The sequence below is a fragment of the Mytilus edulis genome, chromosome 2, assembly GCF_963676685.1.
Source record: "Mytilus edulis chromosome 2, xbMytEdul2.2, whole genome shotgun sequence".
Taxonomy (NCBI): domain Eukaryota; kingdom Metazoa; phylum Mollusca; class Bivalvia; order Mytilida; family Mytilidae; genus Mytilus; species Mytilus edulis.
Window position 1 is genome coordinate 62,359,691 of NC_092345.1, and position 24,993 is coordinate 62,384,683.

At 31.6% G+C, this 24,993-nt stretch overlaps 1 protein-coding gene across 3 annotated transcripts in view; it reads left to right on the plus strand.

The window, feature by feature from the left end:
* Positions 1-24,993, plus strand: part of LOC139512619 (nose resistant to fluoxetine protein 6-like) — a 499,632-nt gene that overhangs the window by 32,825 nt on the left and 441,814 nt on the right. The window contains exons 13-15 of one of the 3 annotated variants that reach the window (XR_011662313.1): positions 2,647-2,833; positions 3,756-3,898; positions 7,520-7,739. Coding sequence is in view for 2 of the 3 variants with exons in the window: in XM_071300363.1 (XP_071156464.1) it covers positions 2,647-2,833; positions 3,756-3,898; positions 7,520-7,645 (456 nt within the window). In the remaining variant the exon portion in view is untranslated. Of the gene's footprint in view, positions 1-2,646; positions 2,834-3,755; positions 3,899-7,519; positions 10,036-24,993 lie in introns of those variants that run through there. The other 2 variants (XM_071300363.1, XM_071300364.1) reach the window with 2 other exon arrangements.

Genomic DNA, 24,993 nt, shown 5'->3' on the forward strand with positions numbered 1-24,993 from the left:
GTTTGATTTCATCAAAATTGAATAATTGGGGTTCTTTGATATGCCGAATCTAACTGTCATGACTGTGTATGTAGATTCTTAACTTTTGGTCCCGTTTTCAAATTGGTCTACATTAAGGTCCAAAGGGTCCAAAATTAAACTTAGTTTGATTTTGACAAAAAATGAATCAGTTAGGTTCTTTGATATGCTGAATCTAAAAATGTACTTAGATTCTTGATTATTGGCCCAGTTTTCAAGTTGGTCCAAATCGGGGTCCAAAATTAAACTTTGTTTGATTTCATCAAAAATTGAATAAATGGGGTTCTTTGATATACCAAATCTAACTGTGTATGTAGATTCTTCATTTTTGGTCCTGTTTTCAAATTGGTCTACACTAAAGTCCAAAGGGTCCAAAATTAAACTTAGTCTGATTTTAACAAAAATTGAAATCTTGGGGCTCTTTGATATGCTGAATCCAAAAATGTACTTAGATTTTTTATTATGGGCCCAGTTTTCAAGTTGGTCCAAATCAGGATCTAAAATTATTATATTAAGTATTGTGCAATAGCAAGTCTTTTCAATTGCACAGTATTGCGCAATGGCAAGAAATATCTAATTGCACAATATTGTGAAATAGCAAATTTTTTTTTAATTAGAGTTATCTTTCTTTGTCCAGAATAGTAAGCAAGAAATATCTAATTGCAAAATATTGTGCAATAGCAAGATTTTTTTTTAATTGGAGTTATCTTTCTTTGTCCAGAATCAAGTTAAATCTTTGTTATATACAATATACAATGTATATTCACTTTTTACTACCAACTGATAAATTAAAATAATCTTTACCATTCAGTGATAACAAGCAGTTTTTTTTACATCTTAATATTTTATGATGTATTTAAATGAGTAGTTATTGTTGCAAACTCCATTAGAAATTTTAATTGAGATTAGTTTTGGAATAAGGGAAAGGGGGATGTGATTAAAAAAATTGGGTTCAATTTTTCTCATTTGAAATTTCATAAATAAAAAAGAAAATTTCTTCAAACATTTTTTTGAGAGGATTAATATTCAACAGCATAGGGAATTGCTCTAAGAGAAAACAAAAATTTTAAGTTCATTAGAACACATTCATTCTGTGTCAGAAACCTATTGTGTGTCAACTATTTAATCACAATCCAAATTTAGAGCTGAATCCAGCTTGAATGTTGTGTCCATACTTGCCCCAACCGTTCAGGGTTCAACCTCTGCGGTCGTATAAAGCTACGCCCTGCGGAGCATCTGGTTCTAATTTTGATTCCAAATTAAAGTTTTCACCCCAATTTCACGGTCCACTGAACATAGAAAATGATAGTACGAGTGGGGCATCCGTGTACTATGGACACATTCTTGTTTTAGATGTAGTAAGACACCAAAAAATGTCTAATTTTAAGTAAAAAATTTCTTACAATAGGTAATAATAGTTCTCATTAAAACCTTGAAATTGCTCTGCTCTGAATCTTACTCAATTTAGTAACGTTAATGTATAAAATCTCCCATACACATGGAAGAAAACCTTTCTTGATCATTTTTAAATTCCCGTTTACGAACTCATTATGGTATAGTGTTGTCAGTCCGTCTGTCTATTGTTAACATGTTGGACATTAACTCAAAAACGCTTTAACCAATTTGCATAAAACTTTGGTGAATTGTTTATATCTATTGACGTGAGCTCCTTTTTGTTTTTTTATAAATTTAAGATTTTACATTTCTGAGTATTGTGGTTTTAATCATTAAAAAAGGGGGGATTTTCCAGTTTTCAGCAATAACTCGACAATGCTTTCACCAGTTTGCAAGACATTTTGGTGAATTGTTTATATCTATTAATGTAAGCTCCCTTTAGAATTTTATAAATTTTAGATGTTACATTTCTGAGTGATGTAGTTTTATTCATTAAAAAGGGAGATTTTCCAGTTTTCAGACGATTACTCAAAAATGCCTTCAGCATTTCTCATGAAACTTTGATGAATTGTTTATATCTATTGATGTAAGCTCCCTTTTGGTTTTCATAAATTTCTAACATGACATTGGGAAGTAATTGAACTTTTTTCTTTGAAATTGTGCAAGACGTATCATGTGCTAATGGCACAGCTATTTATTATACGAAGTAATCCAAGGTTCAAAACACCTAATCGCTATTTATTCCATTCCAGATAAGTTCTAAATTTACACAACTTTTTCATCCAGTTGAAGCTATCTGGGACCCTGTTTAAACAATGCACCATGCATGATACTTTTTAATGAGACCTGTTTAAACTACCGTAAATACTTCAAAAAAAAAGTTTTTTTACTTCAATTTTAATTTCGAAAAAAGTGGATCATACTATATCAAAGTTTCTTGATGATCACTTTTTAAAGTTTTTTCTCCCTCAGCTCACTACTGGTGACCTCCATTTTTCGGCCGGTGACCCAAACAGGAAGTTGTATAAATGACTGTTTTTCCCGGAATGGACTAAATAGCGATAAGGTGTATTTGTCTGATGTGATCTTTTAAAATTTGACAAGTCAGTACACCAGGTTCAATAGAAATTTATATAAACTATACCAAACTTGGTATGAGTAATGATGTCTAAAAGATAGTTTGTGTATGTACTTTCTCCATGTTTTTTTTATTTGAAAAATTATATTTTGTAGTATATCAACCTGTTTGTATGGATAGTAGCTGCAGGACTAGCTATAATTATTCTGTATGGATTGTATGATGAAATAAATGGTCATCCAATGTCTGTCAACGTTGCAGCATTATATAATACAGTTCACAGAACATTATGGGGAGCTTGTGTGTGCTGGGTTATATTTGCTTGTGCCACTGGAAATGGAGGTAAACAAAAATCTGTTTTATGCATACTGTTAAAGTTCATTCAATCTGATGGGTAATTTTTTTTAATTGTTTTTTCCTACCAATGAAAACTCAACTATAATTAAGGATCCAGAACAATAATGAATCCATCTTATTAAGAATGTATTAACAAAATATAAACTAAATGAATTTAATAATATCTTTGATCTATCTGAGGTGTAAAATAGGTGTAAAATTCTGCAAGGCAAAGGATGCTAATTGGAAATTTCATCCCATAAGTTTGTACATCAATAAGTATTTGCTTATTTCCTGCTTCATAAGATGGTTATGCTAGTTATTTTTAGAATAGAAATAAAATGATCGTCACTAAAACTAAACTTATTATGAAACTTTTCCCATACTATTTACAATTGATCAAATTTGTTCTTTGAATTATGTTTGCTCCTTTGTTTCAAAATAAACATACTTTTTAAAAGACTGTTATAGATTGACAGTATATATAAATAATAGGACTTAGAAAGCAGATAAAATTGAAAGTTTCTTGTTTTTAAGAAATAAGTAACTGAAAATTGGTGGGAAATGATTCTCAAAATAAATTTTTCATGGCAAATTTTTTCATTTATATTTCATTTTTGAAAAATGACAACTATTTTATCAGAAAAGTTTTCAATTTTTTAATTTTTTACTATATGTTATAAAATTATGATATAAAGAAAAGAAGGAGTTATTGGTCAAATTTTCAAAATCACTACATGGATAAAAGTAAAGGATTTTGAATATCAGACAAAAAGTAAAAAACAAAAGTATCAAACTTTTATTCATTTAGATCATATGTTCACATGATAGACTTTTGCATACTATTACAATTTGTTTTGTTTTTTTGGATTAAATAATATCTTTCTTCTTTTTACAGTGGTATATCTAAAATATTTTGATATTTCAGGTTATGTGAACACTATTTTATCGTGGAAAGCCTTCATTCCTCTGAGTAGACTGACATACTGTGCGTATTTGATACATCCAATAATAATGTATTATTTCAGCAATGTACAAAAGAGACTTCTCCATTTCTCAGATCTGACAGTGGTAAGTTTCATTAGCGCAACTTATAATCTTATGGACAGACACATATAAAGTATGTTGTAGGATTAAATGTTTATGAATGTTCAATCCTACCACAAACTTAAGAAAGAGATTTTACACAACAATATTAAACTTAATAATTCAATTGAAAAGGACTTGACTCATTATACAGTTGTTTAAGTTAAAAAGACAAGTAACAAAATGTCAAAATACTGATTTAAGGATGTTTGCTCCTCTATTTTTTGAATTTTTGCCAGATTTTCGGAATCCTCTGGTTTTATCCATGTATTAACATAAAAAAGAATTGCCCACTAACCCCCACTTTTCTTTTCACATTATTATTGGAAAATGACGCAGTCATTGTTCCATAACTGCCGACCTGAACTTCATTACATTTCTCTGCCTACCGCGCTTGGTTTCGTATTTCCTATTTTCCATACAAACTGGAATCTGCTTGTGTTATCATTATGCATCATTGTGTAGTATTAATTCAGCCAGGACCCAGTTTACACTGGTTTTTGCTTGTATTCCACTACACTCGAACAAAGTGTTGTAGTTTGACGGGAACCAGTTTTAAAATTTGTAAACTACAAAACGTAATCGGTTATTGTTCATTCCGTTTTGGTGTTTCATACCGACTTATATGGTTTGAATAAGCTTAAGACCCTTCAAACATTAATGTGATAGGTATATTAAAGATTGTTTTACAAAAGGATTGAACTGTTTTACTTTCAAAGTCGTACTATAGGGATATCTGTCATATACGGATTTCCACTCTCACCGGTTAATTTCTTCTTTTACACGTGCTTTGGAAACTTCCTGTTTAATCGCAAGTTTTAAAATTGTTTTTGAGTGAATTAAACTTATTTTAACAATCATGAAGCGTTCCAGAATCATTTTAAAGCAGTTTCTTCTTCTCTTTGATGATGGAAAATAGGTTTTCTCAAGAAAATACCGCAAACGATCGCAGAGGAATTGAAACGTACAAGTCAAGTCGGCACCTGGTTAAATTGGCATCTAGTCAAATCGGCACCTATTCGACGTCAATTCGGCATCCAATAATATTTGTTATAATATTTTCTATTCAATTAATTAATTACTGTTACCAAGTACATAGTGAATATGTTGTTGTGTATTTTGGTAAACCACGAAACGAAAGTGAATATGTAGTGTATAAAGGTAAACAACGAAGCCCTTACAAAAGCTGTTGTTTTAACAATATTAGACAATTTGTGTAATTGTAAAAACAAGTCAATTATTAAAATAAAATGGAAAACTATGAGTCCCTTTCAATAAATCAAACTTTCATGCCAAATAATTAGCAAATTTAAGGTGTTTGTCTTTCAGTAAAGTTTAAACAGCATTAAACCAACAATCCTGTAAAATGCTCAACTGGTTGAAATAATGCAGAAAAATACACAATATCTCATGTATTAGTCCAAATAATTATGACGTCTGGCAAGGCTATTTTATTATTTTTCTGGGACGCCTTCATACGACGTTCGTAGGAAGGCGTCCCAGAAAAAAAATTAACATAGCCTTGCGGTTATAGGAAGGTGTTCCAGAATAAAATTAAAAAGCCTTGCCAGACGTAATAATTATTTGGACTATTCATATATATATATATCATTAAAAATACACCAAAAAAGTCATTAGTTGAGAAAAATAAATATATACAAAATGTACATGAACACCCAAAAATGTGAAAGTTAGTATTTAACTCTTTTTGCTTAAATACTGAAAAAAATTCTGGCAACCCCTTTCTTATTTTTACCCTATTGCGAAAAATACTGTTAAAAATATATATTTAACATGGGTGACGAATTGACTATATCAGGTGTCGATTTTAACCAGGTGCTGATTTGTCCAGGTGCCAATTTAACTAGGTGCCAGTTTGACTAGAATTCTTTGACAAATGTTTGAAACTATCTGAGTTTCATTAGACCTTTGATAGCAGTAACAAAAAGATTATTTACTTAATATTTTGTGGGAGAAGGGGGTTCAGACTGTGTGGTATCAGGTCTGTTTGTGCCCAATACATTTTCGCACCCTACACGTTCGCACATTCACACTCTACTCATTCGCGCCCAATTTTAATTCAAATTCAAGTTGAATAATTGGAAAATCATGGTTGTTGTTTTAAATTGCTTTGGTGTAAATACTGAATGTATTTATAGCTTGGTATGAGTAAAACATTGAAGATTTAAAAGGAAAAAACACAAAAGATAATTGTTTTTAACAGCTTGGTCCCATTGATCTGAAACAACGAAACAATAAAACATAGCAATCCACTAATATAACCAAAACATGATAAAATTTATTCAACACGCAGAAACAAACATAGTCAGAATCTCACTTCATTTTGAAACAAGTCAATGAAACAAGTTATAGCAATACACTAACCAAAACATGATTAAGAGTTATTCAACACAAAATAAAACGTTGACAAAATACCACTTTATTTAGAAAGGATTATTATTATTTTTAGCAATACCTTATCCAAAACATGATTAAGATTTATTCAACACAAAAAAAAAATTGCTGTCTCACTTTATTTTGAGACAATGACAACAATTATACTTATAAGAAAACACTTGCTTACAGAGTTATTAAACACAAAACCAATTAAGATTGGGTGCGAACAATGTAGGGTGTGAAAGTAAAAGGGGTGAAAATGAGTGGGCGCAAACGTGAATGGAAGCGAACGGACCCAGATTCAGACTATGTACCAGTGAGAAATATACAAGCCTTTCTACGGTATTTATTTGTACAATTCAGCTAGTCTTGACCTATTCATTTGTCTTAAAAAACCAGCCAGTTGTCACCTTCACTTCACACACACACACATATACGAATATCAATTATATGCTCACGATACATGTTGCATTGTTAAACTAATTACGGTATGTGAAAATCAAGACTTGCATAAAAACTATTCCAATATTAGAGACAGTGGCGTCATTTTTCTTCAGAGCTTTCAGCTCTTTGATTACATACAATTTAAGAAGCCATTTTTCAAAATTTTATAAAATTCTTGTTATTTTTTCATAGTTTTTGAAACAAATAAGGTGCCAATGTTAAATATATGAAAAATCTAGAGAGAATTATTTCCCGCCAAATTTTCAATGGCTTATATCTCAAAAATGAGCACACGGACCCTCCATTTTTTTTCTACTTTTTGAGTTTCTTTATTAATATACTATCAATTCATAATAGTCTTTTAAAAAGCTTGTTATTTTTTAACAGAGTAGCGAACATCCCAAGATAGTATATTGTCAAATATCAAGGAAAACCTAGACTTTGTTTTATTATACTTTTTGCGAATACCACCAGTTTACTGGATGGTGTTAAATCCAAAATTTGTTCTATAGTGATGGCATATGTATGCATATTAATGATAAAAATTCATTCAATTTCATCTTGGTTCTACAAGTTGGTATGTGCAAATTTAATCCAGCCTTATTAAAGGAGAAACAAGTTAAAAGTGATATAAAAAAGCCCCTATAAAGTCACAGTTATGCTATTTATATTTTCAAGATTTAACTTTTAAAAGCATTTACTTCTGCTCCAATTGTAAAATACTGATATGCTCCTTATCATTATATAAATATTGTTTATTTGTAGATGTATCTTTTTTTACCAAACATGTGTCTGTCGTATGCTGCAGCATTCATAGCGTCATTAGCTTTTGAATCACCTATGATGGGACTTGAAAAAGTCATCTTCAGACGTGGAGAGAAGAAAGATTAACATCATAGGAATTCAAATTTCAGAGATTTTATTTTGATAAAATACACATTGTAGAATATTTTAATATACATTGTAGAATATTTTGATATACATTGTAGAATATTTTTCATCCTCTATAAACAGATTTTTCATTATGATGTCACTGCCATGGCAGTATTGAAAATTCCACATTTTTTATTCATTTTCTGATATTTTCAATATTTTTATTTCTTTTATGTACTTTCAAAGATTTAACAAATACCAGTGGGTTCTTAGACCAAAAAGGACCTAAATGCTTCTTTTTCTTTTGGGGTAAACCTTCAATATTTATATAGGGAAATAATCAGCTAAATCTTGTTTTGAACTCAATTTTTTGCCATATATAAATAAAGGAAAGATGAATTCTGTATTAATTAGATATGAACTACCAGTTGAATGACAGGTTCAGTTGTTGGGACTGCATGCTAGATGTTACTCTTAACTTGACTGTAAGTTTTTCTCTCCATTTGTTGCAAATCTTTTTAAATTCAGATTAAACTGCAATTTTTTTTGTCATTTCAAATTGTAGAATTGGTCAGATATTTTACAAAGCTGCCCAAATCAACCCTGTAAAGCGTGGTCACATAATGTCCAGTTCACATGGTAACACTTCACATGTTCAGTATGCTGCATGTGATTTTATGCTGTTCCAAGAAGTTATTACAATTCAGAATAAAACATAACTGTTGGAAGACTGGAAATGTTAAAAAAAAATACCAACAGATATGTGTGAGTAATTTGAGTTATCTCACTTGTCATAAAAATATTTTCTGGTGCATTTTTAATTTTTCAAGTAGAAATGATGAATCGCTTTATCTTATTGAAAGTAATCCAATATGAAAACCTTACTAAAGAACACAGGTAGCTCAGAAAAAATATGTTGACCTATTTATTTTTTTCTGTGAAACAATTATATTGTAAATATCAACAAATATCTTTAAAATTTTGATCAGTGAAATAAAGTAACTTCCCATTAAATACAGAAGTTAATGAAAGGAAGAACCTTCAAAGGAAAAAAATAATAGAATATAGACTAACAAGAGACTGAACTTGCTTGTGGAAAGCAGATTTCAAATGATGTCATGACCACATTGACCACTCCTCATGAAATCTTCTCTAAAGTTTAATGTTACGGAGAGGTGATACCTGTATTTAAAGGGGCACTAGCTGTCCAATTCATGGTCACCGATTTGACTCAAATTCTCATATTTGATTTATAACCATGTAAAACAATTATCCAAACTATCAAAAGTCTAAAATAAATAGTTTACAGAGCATGGGGTAGAAAATATGTAGGTTCATTTCGTGTGTATTGTAGTCCAGACATATCCCATCTAATTAACTATCGATTTGACCTCGGACCATTTGAGCGATGCAAACATAAAAAAAGATATGAATAGATTAAACCAACATGTGCAATTGGATTTTTTTAGTTTGTTTGATTTTATTTTATAGATTGAAAATATATGTTTCTTGTTGTTTTTAACCGTATAAGAATGATTTTATGATGATTGAATCAGTAATCAAATGATTAACCGTAGTTTCACTTTCATTGTTGACAATTTTTTTTTTAAATAACCAGTACACATACAATGCATGCGTTGTCAATCTCTAGCTAGGGGGTTAAATTGAAGTTCACATGAATACGGATTTAATGAGGTCGAATTATTCACTTGCAAGTGAATAATTATTTATCAATGTTTCTAAGCTTAATGTGACAAAATTGAACCATTTTGGCTGCTAAAAGCGAATTACTATTTCACTATTTCACTTTCATTATTGATTGAACAAAAAAAATCTTACTTTAGATTTTTTATATATCTCGTAGCTAGTGCCCCTTTAAATTCAGAAGCTCATAGAAACACATGATATTTATATCAGCTGTCTCACTATAAAAATATAGTAAATGTCCTTATTTAGTTTGTATATGTTTTATTCCTTTAATGTTTTATGTGAATTTTATTTATCAAAATTTTACTTTTTTTATCTTGTAGATTTTTAAAATTTTAAACATTATGATGTTGTGATAGATAGTGTATTAACTATATGATTATGATATAAATAGTTAATAATATATTGTATCTCAGGTATTGTCATGATCAGAAATACCACCAATCTTTTACATTATATTTTAATAAATTTGATTCGTTTAGGGATAGTCACATGTTAAACTATATTTTCGAAGGTAGAGAGAAAACGATAGATAGCAAAAAGCATATTGCACAGTTATTTTTAGAATAATCTAAAAACCGATATACTTTGTGACGTCATGTAATGAATTTCAGGATATTGTTAAACATCTAGAAACAAAATATATCTGTGATCGATTATTTGACGAAAAAAATCTTCAAATACAAACAAACAAACAAAAAGTAAATGAAATAACAACCATTATTCCATATTGATAAAACTTAGAAGGTTTTTCTAAATGAATGGGATTTTGAATAAATAAGCATATTCACCGCGCAAAACGTCGCCTGCTTTTACGTGTATAAATTTGGTAAAAATCGTTTGATGCACAAGTGGTTTTGGTAAATAATTTCCATTACATACATTTCTTTCGGAATATTGAATAAAACAGTTACTGCATGTCTTTTGTTTCGGTAAATATGTGGTTTAATTGACTTTTGAAAAACTGATATTCACTTCGGCCGTTGGCCGAAGTGAATATCAGTTTTTCAAAAGTCAATAAAACAAAATATTGACCTCACCAAAAGACACGAATTGTATAATATTTTGTTATTGTCAAGGAGACATTATGATATCTATAAAATTCCTACATAATCAAATGACAATTTTGATACAAATATGGTTGGAAATTAATAATATATAACATATATAGCTTTTGTTTGAAGTCAATAAAGGATATATCGACCCAAAGAAGTAAATCCACCACGGACTTCGTCCTCAGTCAATATACTTCTTTCAGGTCAATATATCCTTGAATCGACGTCATACAAAGGCTATATTTGTATAATATTTGCCTTAATTTATGTCACATCAGACATATGAAGGTCTTTGAAAATAAATGCTTATCTATTGAAACAACCAATTTAAACTATATTTCACAGGCACTTGTCTCAGAATTTTTCCCCCCTGTATACCTTAATATAACACAAGGTACTTAACTTGCATTTTAGAAAAATGTCAGGTGGTGACGAAGTTCTGTTATATGCCGCTTTATAGGCTGTCAACCCCACTAAAACTTGTTATATCGTAAATCTAAATTTATTTATCTTTACAATGATGTTTACCATGCCTACATTTGTTGTCGGAATCATCCGTAGCAATCCTACCCAAGTATGTCAATCGTAATAATTTTGCAAACCGCTGATGAATTGGCAATAAACGTGTCACGTTTCCTTATATATCTCGGTTTCCGATTGGTCAATTTTATGGGAAAGTCTAAATGATTCTGGGAGTTATCTGATCTTGTTTCCTTTCATACGTAAAGTCGAGAGAGAGTCTGCATGACATTGACGTCATGGGAAAATTTGTAACTTATTAGACATACCACAAATAACACTTGTTAGATTTTTTCACGGTATCTTATACAATTTACTAACTGAATGATAAGTTCTATTCATATGAAAACTAACATTTTTTTCTGAAACAATTTTTATATTTAATCATTTGCTGCGAGACGTATAGTAGGGGATGTTTTTGGAAAGTACACATGTTATACGCCAAACGGCAGTAGTGTGGTTGACTATGTGATGGTGTCGGAGAGTATTCTGGATCAAATTTTATATTTTTATGTTCACAACTTCATACCTACTATTTCAGATTGTCATTGTATACTGGAATGGGAAATATCAAGTAAATTTACTGTTGATGATAATGATTGTAATATTAATATGTTTGATAAATCTCTAAACTTCATATGGTCAGATGAACCACCTACAAACTTTCAGACAGCTCTATTATAACCAGACATACAAACACAAATTGATACATTTAATAAAAGTATAATCAAAGAGTCTCAATCCTCTGTCGATGAGGCTGCAGCAGAATTATCACATATGTTCTAGTCTGCTGCTACTAATTCTCTAAAAAGAAATAAACTAAGGAATAAGAAAATAAAGACCAAAAAAATGGTTTGATGGAGATTTGTACCATCTCCGAAACAAATTAATAAGTTACGGTAAAGTATTTTCAAAATTTCCTTAAGACCCAATAGTGGGAGGTCACCATTATAAGCTTAAAAAGCAATATTCTAAACTTAGAAAATTTAAGTATAAAGAATATAAAAAATCACTTGTTGAGCAGTTACAGAATCTATATGATGATAATCCTAAATCTTATTGGAAGTTAATTAATGATTTAAAAAATAATGATAATAAGGATCATAGTTCTGCTGGTGCACCATCTGCATGGGTTTCACATTTCAATGGATTATATCAATTACATGATTCATTCAAAGAAAGAGTGGCTAAGTTGGAAAAAAAGCTAGATAATCTTGAAAAAAATGTTTGTTTTGATAATCTTGATAAACTTATAACAGAGAAAGAAATTTCTTTTGCCATTTCTAAACTACGTTGTAACAAATCACCAGGCTTGGAAAAAATTTAAACAATATGATTAAAACAGTCAAAATTTTTTTATTGTCTCTTTCGAAAATATTTAATTCTTGTCTGTCTCATGGTTTATACCAAAGAAATTGGACCGAAGGTTATATCACAGTATTACTATAGGGGAAAAAAATTCGGAGACAAGTGCCTGTGCTATATTTATATACATGAGGTTGTTGTTTATAATGGATGTACAGATACCTACGAAAAATCATGATTTGTGTATTTCATAAGGTTGTTTATTACTCTTTTTTTCAGAGTCAATTTATGTATATTCCTAAAAACTTGCTATTATTTTTTTTTTTAAATATTTTAACAGCTCATTTCCCATCATGCTACTGTAAATTTTAGAAATTATTGTGAAAAATGTGACAGAATTGTGATCCCATTAATTTAAACTCACATTAATTTACCATCATCCTACTGTAAATTCTGAAATTATTGCAATGTTTTTTGTTATTGCCAAAAATGTGACAGAATTGTGATCGCATTAGTTTAAACTCGCATTTTGGATTTTGTTTTATATGAATCAAGCGGAATTGTGTTAGTATCACTAAAAATAAGAATTGCATTTTGGTCTAAAATGAGAAAATTGCAATAATAAATGCATGCAATAATTTCTGCATTTACAGTATATTATTGGCATAGAAATCATAAATATTTCAGTTAATGTTTTAGAAAATATGCTTTTAACCAACTTTTGAAAAGTGGAAAATATAAGTTTGATTTTATACTGTATGTATTTTAGAAGGATGTCTAACAAGATGAACTTTGAAAAACCATTGTTTGTGTAAAAGATTTTATTTTGATAGTGGTTACATTTATATACTTGTGAATTTGATGTCTTTATCTATTGTTAAAATATGTAGAAAACATACTGTCTAATATTGTAATCTGAAAGAAGAAGTTGGGAAAGAGGCCAGTATAAATATAGATATTTTCAACTATAATCTGAGTGGGTTTGAAATATACACATAAGATAGTGTTATAGAAAAAGCAAATGTAACTTATATTATATTTTTAACTTATTTGTATGTTTCTTCATCTTTATAATTATAATGTAACGCCTGTTTATTATTTTGAATAGCTGGTTGTATATTGGTATGACGTTGGTGTCGTCATTGTCGTCATCGTAGTCCGAAGACATTTGGTTTTCGCACTATAACTTTAGTAAAAGTAAATAGAAATCTATGAAATTCAAACACAAGGTTTGTGACCACAAAAGGAAGGTTGGGATTGATTTTAGGAGTTTTAGGAATAAGGGGGCCAAAAAGGGTCCAAATAAACATTTTTCTTGGTTTTCGCACAAAAACTTTAGTAGAAGTTAACAGAAATCTATGAAATTTTAACATAAGATTTATGACCATAAAAAGAAGGTTGGGATTGATTTTGGGAGTTTTGGTCTCAACAGTTTAGGAATTAGGGGCCAAAAAAGGGTCCCAAATATGCATTTTTCTTGGTTTTTGCACAATACCTTTAGTATAAGTTAACAGAAATCTATGAAATTTTAACATAAGATTTATGACCATAAAAGGAAGGTTGGGATTGATTTTGGGAGTTTTGGTCTCAACAGTGTAGGAATTAGGGGTCAAAAAAAGGTCCCAAATAAGCATTTTTCTTGGTTTTTGCACAATACCTTTAGTATAAGTAAATAGAAATCTATGAAATTTTAATACAAGGTTTATGACCACAAAAGGAAGGTTGGGATTGATTTTGGGAGTTTTGGTCCCAACAGTTTAGGAATTAGGGACCAAAAGGGTCCAAAATTAAACTTTCGTTTGATTTCATCAAAAATTTAATTATTGGGGTTCTTTGATATGCCAAATCTAACCATGTCTTTAGATTCTTAATTTTTGGTCCTGTTTTCAAATTGGTCTACATTAAGGTCCAAAGGGTCCAAAATTAAACTTAGTTTGATTTTAACAAAAAATGAATTCTTGGGGTTCTTTTATATGCTGAATCTAAACATGTACTTTAATAGATTTTTGATTATGGGTCCAGTTTTCAAGTTGGTCCAAATCGGGGTCCAAAATTAAACTTTGCTTGATTTCAACAAAAATTGAATATATGGGGTTCTTCAATATGCTGAATTTAACCATGTATTTAGATTTTTAATATTTGGGCCCGGTTATCAAATTGGTCCACATTGAGGTCTAAAGGGTCTAAAGTTGAACATTATTTGATTTCATAAAAAATTGAATTCTTGGGGTTCTATGATAAGCTGAATCTTACCATGTATTTAAATTTTGGATATTAGACCATAATAGGTAAATGTCCAAGTTAAAATTTTTTTAAGTTTTTAAGTTTAAGTTCTTAGACCACATTCATTCTGTGTCAGAAACCTGTGTTGTGTCAACTATTTAATCACAATCCAAATTCAGAGCTATATCAAGCTTAAATGTTTTGTCCATACTTGCCCCAACTGTTCAGGGTTCAACCTATGCGGTCCTATAAAGCTGCGCCCTGCGGAGCATCTGGTTTTAAAAGGAACAGCCATTTGACTCTAAAAAGTGATTATGCTTTTTTCATCATAAATTTCTATTGATCATTTTATGATGAAAAATGTCATATAATTTCTTGAAAATGAAACAGACGCATAAGGGAAGCCAACCCCTGCAGATTTGCCCTATTTTTCCCATTTCAATTTTCAATGATTAATTTTTGGCTCAAACTGCCTCTTAAACATCATGAACATCACAATCGAAAACCCTAATATGACGAAACATGTATTCATTTTCGAAATCAGTATTAAACAGTTCACTTCAAAAATAATAGAGAGCCATAAGAGATCATTAGATTCAAAAATGAGATTGGCATGTTATTGTATGGCCCTCCATGTTGGGAGAGATCCTTTTACGCCAAAAATGCGTCCTTTTGCGCCACAACTTTTTCTCTCTAATGCTACGTTTGCGCCACCTGTTTTAAAATTACATGGTATCCTTTGTGCCAAAAATAAAACATACGATTTCGCTAATTAGAAGAAAAATGACTTCCCTCCACCTTTATTCTGACTTGGAACCAGCAGTTTACGCAGCAAATGTTTCCCTTTCTAAATCATTCTTTCTTCTTACTGCTGCTTCATGGGTACTTCCTAATTTAATGTATGTAGTAGCTTGTAACTTCACTTTATTGTCCAAAAAGACAAACATTGAAGGATGAAATGCATAAAACAGTTCATAATAATTCCCCGTAGAATGCTTCTGCTCCATTACTAGTACGTCTTGTTCCGATTTTTGGCGCAAATGATACATTTGGAAAACAAAATTTGGCGCAAATGATACCCCTGAAAAACAGTAATTGGTGCTAAAGGACTGCTGCCTCCATATTAAGGGTAACTTGATGTATATTTAAGTTATACAGGAATATTTTTCTTCTGTACATGTCAAATTTTAAGATTTAATATTTGTATTACACTTCTCATTCATACATACCCAACATCTCCTTTTATTTACTCCACTAATAAAAACTAACCACCATGGAATAGCCTAATTGCGGTGCTTAAAAGTGTCGTTAAAACACCAAAAATTAAAAAAATCTCCTTTTATTTGTATTGATAATCAAATTTTTATCAATTTGGTCATAATAAAAAATCTCCTTCCTTTCTTTTAAAAGTTCAATGAATATACAACATGCATATACAGGTATATGTGTATTGCTTTAAAAAGGTGTTTATTTTATGATATCCTTTTAAAAGATACCATATAATCAAGATTCTTTTAATAGTAAAGTTTTTTATTTTTTTAACATTTGGTGGTGAAATTCTTCTGATTTATGACCCTCCAAACAGAAGTGATTTATCCACTGTGTTTTTTTTTCTATATTTGATTCAAGTAGAAAGTTGAACCTGCTCACAAGTTTATGTTGTTTGAAAAAAAAAAATCACTTTAAAAAAACCAAAAACAATATATTGCATTAGTTAAATGATCAACTAATCAATGCCCCTGACCAGGGTCAGTTAAGATAATTGAGAAGTTTACATAATTGAAAATTGTAATTCCCTATTTATTAAGAGGCAGACACACATGGACAGCCAGTTTTAGGTCACAACTTCATTCATTTCCCTATGTTAATTGTATTTAGATCAGATTCCCTCCATCCATCAGGGTTTTTGTCCCCAAAACATTGCTATACTCTGTGATGCATGTTTGGATTTACAGCTCATTCATGTCCTGTTTATTTAAAAAACTTATATATTTATACACATAATGACATGTTAGGAATATTTTCTCAGGAGCAACATTCTGAAACTAGGAAACAAGCTTCATGTGAGCATGTTTTATTGTGTGATGTGTTTTCACATCCATCACTTATCAACTAACTGCCTGTTTTCCAATTAAGGAATGACTGTAATATTTTTTCTGTCTATGAAGAAATAACATAAAAAAAATTGGTGCACACGGAATAACACACGTAGCGGTTTATTTAACAGTGTGCACCACATTTTTTATGTTATTTTGAATAGACAGAAAAAAATATTAGTCATTTCTTATAATTTATTTCCAAATTCCATTTTAAACCGTAGAAAACCATGAAAAAACGTTGACGACGTCACGGTCACATGACTAAATTATGTCTATGGGCTGAATACAAAATAACGTCGGCCAATCAGAAGACGGGTTACATCCAAAATTAAATTATATGCTTATAGCAGGAGTATCATTTGTGGGCAGTAGATTATAAATGAACTTGTATACATTTTAGTATATACATGTACAACAAACTTTTTGGTAACTCTTTAGATCTGGTTAATCTTTGTACAGCTGATTTTTTGTAAAATGAAATAAAGGAAAGCATGAGACTTCTATTTTTAGAAGATATTTTATTGTCATGAAGCCATTAAAGATCTGTCACATGTTCTTCATTCAGTATTTTTTAGTTAAAGATATGAAAAACATGCTTTGATAAAGTATTCTTCAATGTGAGCTCAAAAGATGATAATAAGTTAGTTTCAGTATGATTGTATGTCAGATGACTGCAGTATCTCTGAGCTCATGGCAAACTTGGATCTTCATTTTATATCAGTTTGTTAGTGTTTTAATCATGATTTGTTTATTGATGACCAATCTGTAGTTTTAATCATGATTTGTTTATTGATGACCAATCTGTAGAACTTTTATACATGTATAATTGGAATAAAACATAATAAAAGGTCTTAGTCATACTAACCGGTGTTCACCTTTTTGTCTCACCTAGTCTCAAGTGAGACCAGTACTGTGTCAGGTGGCCATTTCCATTCTCAATTTTATAGTTGACAATGTATTAGTTTGTGGGAACTACTAGTGGTTACTGTGAATGATATTTTGGTATGAAGATGTATTAACATTGGCACATCTGATTTTCCAGCATAGTGATTATAATGTGTTTCTTGTTCCATAATAATAACTAATATAGTAGACTGTTAAGTAAGGACTACCAATCATTTGTAGTTAATGGTTGTTTCAATATGTATGTAGCAGACTTCAGAGGTTATTTTTCTAGCTTTATGGATGACAGTAAGAGATTGTCTTTACATCTGACAACCTTTTTGAAAAAGTAACTGGTAAAATGACCACAGCAAGTCTTAAAGAAAGGGTTGTCAGACGTCAGAACAATCTGGAACTGTATGACAGTCTTCACAAGACAAATTTGTGTGATTTTGGTGAAGTTCAACATGTATACTTTTTGATGATTGCAAATAAATCCTAATGTTATATTTACCTTTTTAATACTGGTTAATGAAATCATAACAGTGTGTACTGGCTAGTCATTATCTTGTTTGTGATCTTGGCAAAATAAGTTTCTAACTACCCCTGTATTATAGTAGAGCTGACACTGCTGGGTAGTCGATTTTAAAACAGAAATGCATGCTTAATTTTTCATTAGTAAAATACAATTTTAAAAGTTACTGTGTTTTATTCCTATAATCTAAAAGTCATAGTGGTAGGAGAGAAGCATTGACCTTGATCAGTAGTCAATTGATTTTGGAGTAGAATGAGCCTGTCATGTGTGGGAATGAAACTTATAACCTCATGGATGACTGGCTAGTGAAACAATAGCTGTACTGCTTAGTCAACTTGGCCACTGTGCCCCACAAACTGGAAATGACTGTTCTTAGTATTATATTGGTGTATTCATGGAATTGTTAATCAATTTTCCATGACTGACCATAAAAATACCCTATCTAATCTTAGAAAATGTGTAATAAAAGTCTTGTTCCAACGTATAATATGTTCAAAATATTTACCGTAATCAGTCGTGTATAGTACGCAGTTATGTATAGTGGTCACCCCTTTTCATCCCCTGTACATCTGTTTGTGTCCGTCCGTCTGTCCGGCAATTCATTTTTGTCATTCTTCTAGGTAAGGAACCAAATTCAATAATTGAATGTATTAGGTCCCGCGTAAACTATGCGCAGTGTCGGACAACACAGGAAGATTTAGCTTGGCTATTTACATTTAAAACGTTCTCTCTATTTATACAAATAAAGTTATGTACAGGATGTTACTGCTAACATTTTAACAGGGCATGCCTTCAATGCAGCTCTGAATCCATCAACTGTGTTGGCTGATGTCAATGATGTTGGTAGTTCGTCAAGGTATTGTGAAAAAATGATTGGCCGAAGGCGTCTGTTGTAGCCCTTTATTGAAAGAAGCGTTTTTACCTCTGGTCTGGCTATCGTTTTTGCGTCAGATATTGGTGTCAATCTATGTCTATTAGATCATGCTGTATTTTGAAAAGCATACACAGCCTATTTTGTTTCCTGTGGTCTTCAAGGCTTTCCCATATTTAAGATTTTACCATATTTGTTACACAGCCAGGTGTGCGGTCTATGTAGGTGTTGTTTACAAATCTGGCTGCGCTTTTCAGGGTTTTTTCTTGAAGCTTTGCCACATGGATCCTTCAGCTCTGTCGCTGGTGTTTTTAAAAGACGTCTTGAAGGTTTCGAGATCTTCCTTTATCTTATATGTTTCTGCTTTTTTCCGTTAGTGTATCTTCCTTTTTACTGGTTTTGTTTTTAAGGGTTATATTCATGCCATATCAAGTAGGACGATGCCATGGTCGCTGTTTTCTATTGATGGTAATGGGTAAATTACATCTTAGTTTGAATGATTGATGGAGGTTACCAATAAATCCAAGGTGTTTTCTTTGCGTTTCGGGAAATCTATAATTTGTTCTAGTTCATTATAAACTACGATGTCTAAAAAAGTCTGACTGGTTCTTACTTATTCTTGTCATACTTTTAAGCTCACTTGGCCCAATAGTACCAAGTGACATTTTCTAATCTCTTGGCGTCCGTCGTCTGTTAACTTTCACAAAAACCAAACAACTGGACCAAATAAAACCAAAATTGCCCGAAATCATCCTTAGGGTATCTAGTTTTAATAATGTATCTGATGATCATGCCAATCAACCAAGATGGCCACCATGGCTAAAAATAGAACATGGGGGTAAATACAGTTTTTGGCTTATATCTCTGAAGCTACTAAGTTAAAGCATTTAGAGCAAATATGACAAGGGGTAAAAATGTTCAACCAAACTTGGCCTTAATCATCCTTCGGGTATCTAGTTCAAAAAATGTATCCGATGACCCTGCCCATCAACCAAGATGGTTGCCATGGCTAAAATTAAAAATAGAACATGGGGGGTAAAGTGCAGTTTTTGGCTTATATTATCTCTGAAACTAAAGCATGTATAGCAAATCTAAATGTTTATCAGGGGAAGTGCTAACTGTGCTGAAATTTTTACTGAGATGCATCAGACAACCTGTTGTTGGTTTTCTGCCCCTGAATTGGTAGTTTTAATGAAATTTTGCAGTTTTTGGTTTATATTATCTTGAATATTATTATAAACAGCAATAAAACTAATTAATTTAAACTAACACTTTATAAACATATATAATAAATTACACCAGGTACGAAACGTCTCAGTTAAAAATCAACGTAGTTATCGACCAGTTACGAAACAACATGCAATTCTTTGTATTGAGTGGGGTGCTCATTTTCGCCATATCTTTCCATGTTTTCTACAGTTTATGTTCAGGTCAATACGTTTATGAAGTATACTGATATTTCTAAATGAAGATAACTTCAAATGCAAAATATTCTTAAGATTGAAAACGTGTTTGTTTGAAAATATATGTAAGACTCAGATCGACGTCCGGTCCCTAATCGACGTCCGTTCCTCAAATCGACGTCCAAATCTGACGTCACAACAAAATAATATCCCAAATCGACGGCCAATGTTATGTCCCTCTAATCGACGTTCATTTGTTTGGCCTCTCTAATCGACGTCCAAATTTCAGCTTCTCGAATTGACGTCCGGTTTATGGCCATATACAAAGATCCAAACGCCGATATATTTGGCCTGACATGCTGCATTATATGTTCAAACGAAGTGATGTCAGCAATAAAAAAACAACTGGAACTGAAAACTACTGGTCTTGCTTGTAACAAAAGAATTCCAAAAAACTGATATTGCAGACATAAACCAACCAAAAATACTGGACTACAGGCACATAAAATATTTGGCATGTTTTGTGCACGTAACTGTTCCGGACCATATGAGTATTTGGACCATACGCGTATGGTCATGACCATATGCGTATACTCATATGGTCCGACCATACGCGTATGGTCGGACCATATGAGTATAATACTCGTTTGGTTATAAACAGGCCGGACCATATGAGTATTTGGACCATATAGGTATATTTTTTTCAAATTACATTATAAAAGAGGGACGAAAGACACCAAAGGGACAGTCAAACTCATAAATCTAAAACAAACTGACAACGCCATGGCTAAAAATGAAAAAGACAAACAGAAAAACAATAGTACACATGACACAACATAGAAAACTAAAGAATAAACAACACGAACCCCAACAAAAACTAGGGGTGATCTCAGGTGCTCCGGAAGGGTATATTATGTTTCAATAATACAAAAACTTTATCTAAAAACATGACAATTTTTTAATTTTATAATCCAAAAACTTCGTAAAAATTGAATATTGATGCCATAGTTAGTTTTCATCGCTAGTTACATTCGTGCATGTACATGTAGGCTTGGTTGACATTCCAGTGGCGGATCCAGCCATTTTAAAAAGGGGGGTTCCCAACCCATAGTAAAGGGGGGTTCCAACTATATGCTCCCATTCAAATGCATTGATCAGCTAAAAAAAAAAGGGGGGGTTCCAACCCCCGGAACGCCCCCCCCCCCCCCTCCCCCCCTGGATCCGCCACTGTATTCACTTCCACACGGTATCATAGCTTTTTTGCATTTGCAAGAAATTTGTGCACGATCCTTTTCATTTACACATTTTGTTTGCGAGTGAAAAACAAGCCTTTCTTGCTGCTCCATACAGTGATACCGAGCTCTTTGGCCATTCCGATGTCTACGGTGTTTTTAAGAAGCTCTACATCTAAAATATCGTAAAATGACTGCAATACACCATCTTCACAACACAACTTAAATAAACTAATTGAATATTACTTTCCAGTGCAGTGACTTCTTATATAAATGTAACAGTTCATTAAGAAATTTTTGGAATTTAATTTTTTAGTCGACCTATTGCCATTTACTCGTAATAACAAATCGGTAATGACCATCGGTAATGACCATCGGTATAAAATCACTGGTATTAAAGAGATAATAGTAACTGCAATTACGATTATCCCAATATGGCGACGGTAGATATAGGTAAAATCTTTACACTCATTTTTCTTAAATGTAGCATGCTTTTGTCAATAGTTACTCAGCTGCAAGGTTTATCTATACCAGAACATCATATTTGAATCGTAAAGGTGCACTGGATTAGTCTAAGCGCTTTGAAAATTGCCGTCGAAAAATTCGGGATGATAATCGTAACTCGGAAAAAAAGATAATCGTAATTATGGTATTTAAAAATGGAAAGATAATCGTAACTGGAAAGTGTTTTATTGATATTGACACTTAAAACATATATCTAATAGCATATAATGAAGTTATGTCGATGAATTATTTACGAAACGTTCCAACATCTTATGACATTTCTTTTTATGCATATATTATTAACAGTTCTTAGGAAAACAGCTACATATGTGTATTAATTTATGTTTTTTGATTGAGTTAAGTCTGCCAATTGATATTTTAATGTGTGTTTTTCTATGTTGTGATGTTATGCTATTGTTTTTTTACACTAGTAATTTTGGGGCCCTTTATAGCTTGTTGTTCGGTGTGAGCCAAGGCTCCGTGTTGAAGGCCGTACATTGACCTATAATGGTTTACCTTTTTATAAATTGTTATTTGGATAGAGAGTTGCATGTCTCATTGGCACTCACACCACATCTTCCTATATCTACATACTAGTATATCATAAAATTTAGTTTTTTTAATAAATAATGCCGTTAATTTTCTCGTCTAAAGTGTTTTACATTGTCATTTCGAAGCCTTTTATAGCTGTCTATGCCGTATGGGCTTTGCTCATTGTTGAAGGCCGTACGGTGACCTATTTTTGTTAATAATAGCTGCTTCATTTTCCGTATCTTTAACAGGTACATGTACATATCAAAAGGTTCACCAGCTAATAGAAATTTATTATAGGATATGCATGTCACTTGATGGTCGCTGTATAACATCTCTTATATTATGTGATACCTCGAAAGCTTTTTATAGGGTATGGCATAGTGGCCTCTTAATAAAACTAAAAGCGTATGGTATTGATGGAAATCTGTATAAATGGTTTGAAAGTTATATTTCAAATAGAAAACAAAGCGTTTTCGTTTCAAATGCCTATTCGCCTTTTGATAATACTAATGCAGGAGTTCCGCAAGGCTCTGTATTAGGTCCCCTACTATTTCTTATTTATGAAAATGACATAGCTGATAATTTGACAAGTCTAACTCGATTGTTTTCTGATGATACATCTCTTTCTTATTCCAGCAATAACCCTTACACTATAGAGGATGTCTTAAACAGCGATTTAGAACAAATTTCAGTATGGTCTAAAGATTGGCTTATTAACTTTAACCCTAATAAGACAAAGGCTATGATATTCTCCTGCCATACTTCCCCAGATGATATTGAAATAAAATTTCAAAACCAATTAGTAGAATTTGTGTCCTGTCATAAACACTTAGGGATTACTTTTGATTCCAATGATAAATTCCATACACATATAGAAAATATTTTAAAGTGTGCAAGCACGAGATTAAATGTTCTTAAAAAATTGAAATATGTATTGAATAGAAATTATCTTGCTCGTATATATTTAACTTTTATAAGACCCGTTATGGAATATGCATGTGAGTTATGGGATGGTTGTACTCAACAAGAAGCCGACAATTTAGAACATGTTCAGTTAGAAGCAGGGAGGTTAGTAACTGGGTTGCCCGTGTTTGCTAGTCGGGAAGCTATATATTTTGAAACTGGCTGGCAATTGCTTGTGAACAGAAGAAAATCCAGAATGCTCAATATGTTCTATTCTATACATAATGAGACTGCCCCTGATTATCTCTGTGATTTAATGCCCCCGCTTGTTGGTCAAGTATCTAACTACGATTTGCGAAACAGTAATAATTATGTAGTACCCGGTTATAGACTAGACATAACTAGAAAATCCTTTTTCCCATCCACTACTTTTGAATGGAATAGCCTTCCCCCCGACATACGTACGTCCAAAACATAAATATTTTTAAACGAAAGATGAAGTCCAAATTGATATAGCCACCTTCCTATTTTAGTTGTGGGGATAGAAAATTAATATCATTCATACACGTTTGAGAAATATGTGCAGTTCTTTAAATTCAGATTTACATCATGTTAATATTAAACCCAGTCCCGCATGCAGCTGTGACCACCCTGTTGAGGATAGTATACACTATTTTTTACAGTGCGCTCTTCACAACGAAGCCAGAGAAATACGGTTTTCAAAATTAGAAAGTTATGCTATATCCATTGAGCTTCTTTTAGCTGGTGACGGTGACCTTTATTTTCAGCAAAACAAAGACATTTTGAGTCCGTACAATCTTATATCAGAATAACACAAAGATTTAAAGCAGTCAATTAACATTCTAAATTTCTACTTTACAACCTTTCACTTCAGTCTAGTTGTTTCATTATTATTCCTTATTATATTGGTTTTTTTTTTCTTTTTACTTTGTGTTTATATTTATATTGGGAGAGGACGTCTCTAATGTTGTTATAACTTGTGTCCAATCCCTTTTGGTACTTTTGCAAGTAAAATATGTTTAAACTAAAAGGTTATGCATATTGTTGTCAGCTATAAAAAGATATACAAGTTGAAATAATAGGACTTTTTTTTACTGGGAACTCACTTTAGTCCCATGACTGTATATATATAGGTAAATTTGTCCTAGATATTAACCTGTAAGTTTCTTCATTTATTTTTATATGCGTTTATGTCATCGTTAAACTTGACATTTGCATTTTTAACACACAAAATACCATTGAAATGCTGAAAGACACATTTATTATGTTTCAGTTACTATTATCCGATAAAGAAAATTACGATTATCAAAGAAGAAAAATACCATAGAGTTACGATTATCATACCGATTTTTTCAACGGCAATTTTCAAAGCGCTCAGACGATTCCAGTGCACCGTTACGATTCAAATATGATGTAATGGTATAGATAAACCTTGCAGCTGAGTAACTATTGACAAAAGCATGCTACATTTAAGAAAAATGAGTGTAAAGATTTTACCTATATCTACCGTCGCCATATTGGGATAATCGTAATTGCAGTTACTATTATCTCTTTAATACCAGTGATAAAATGT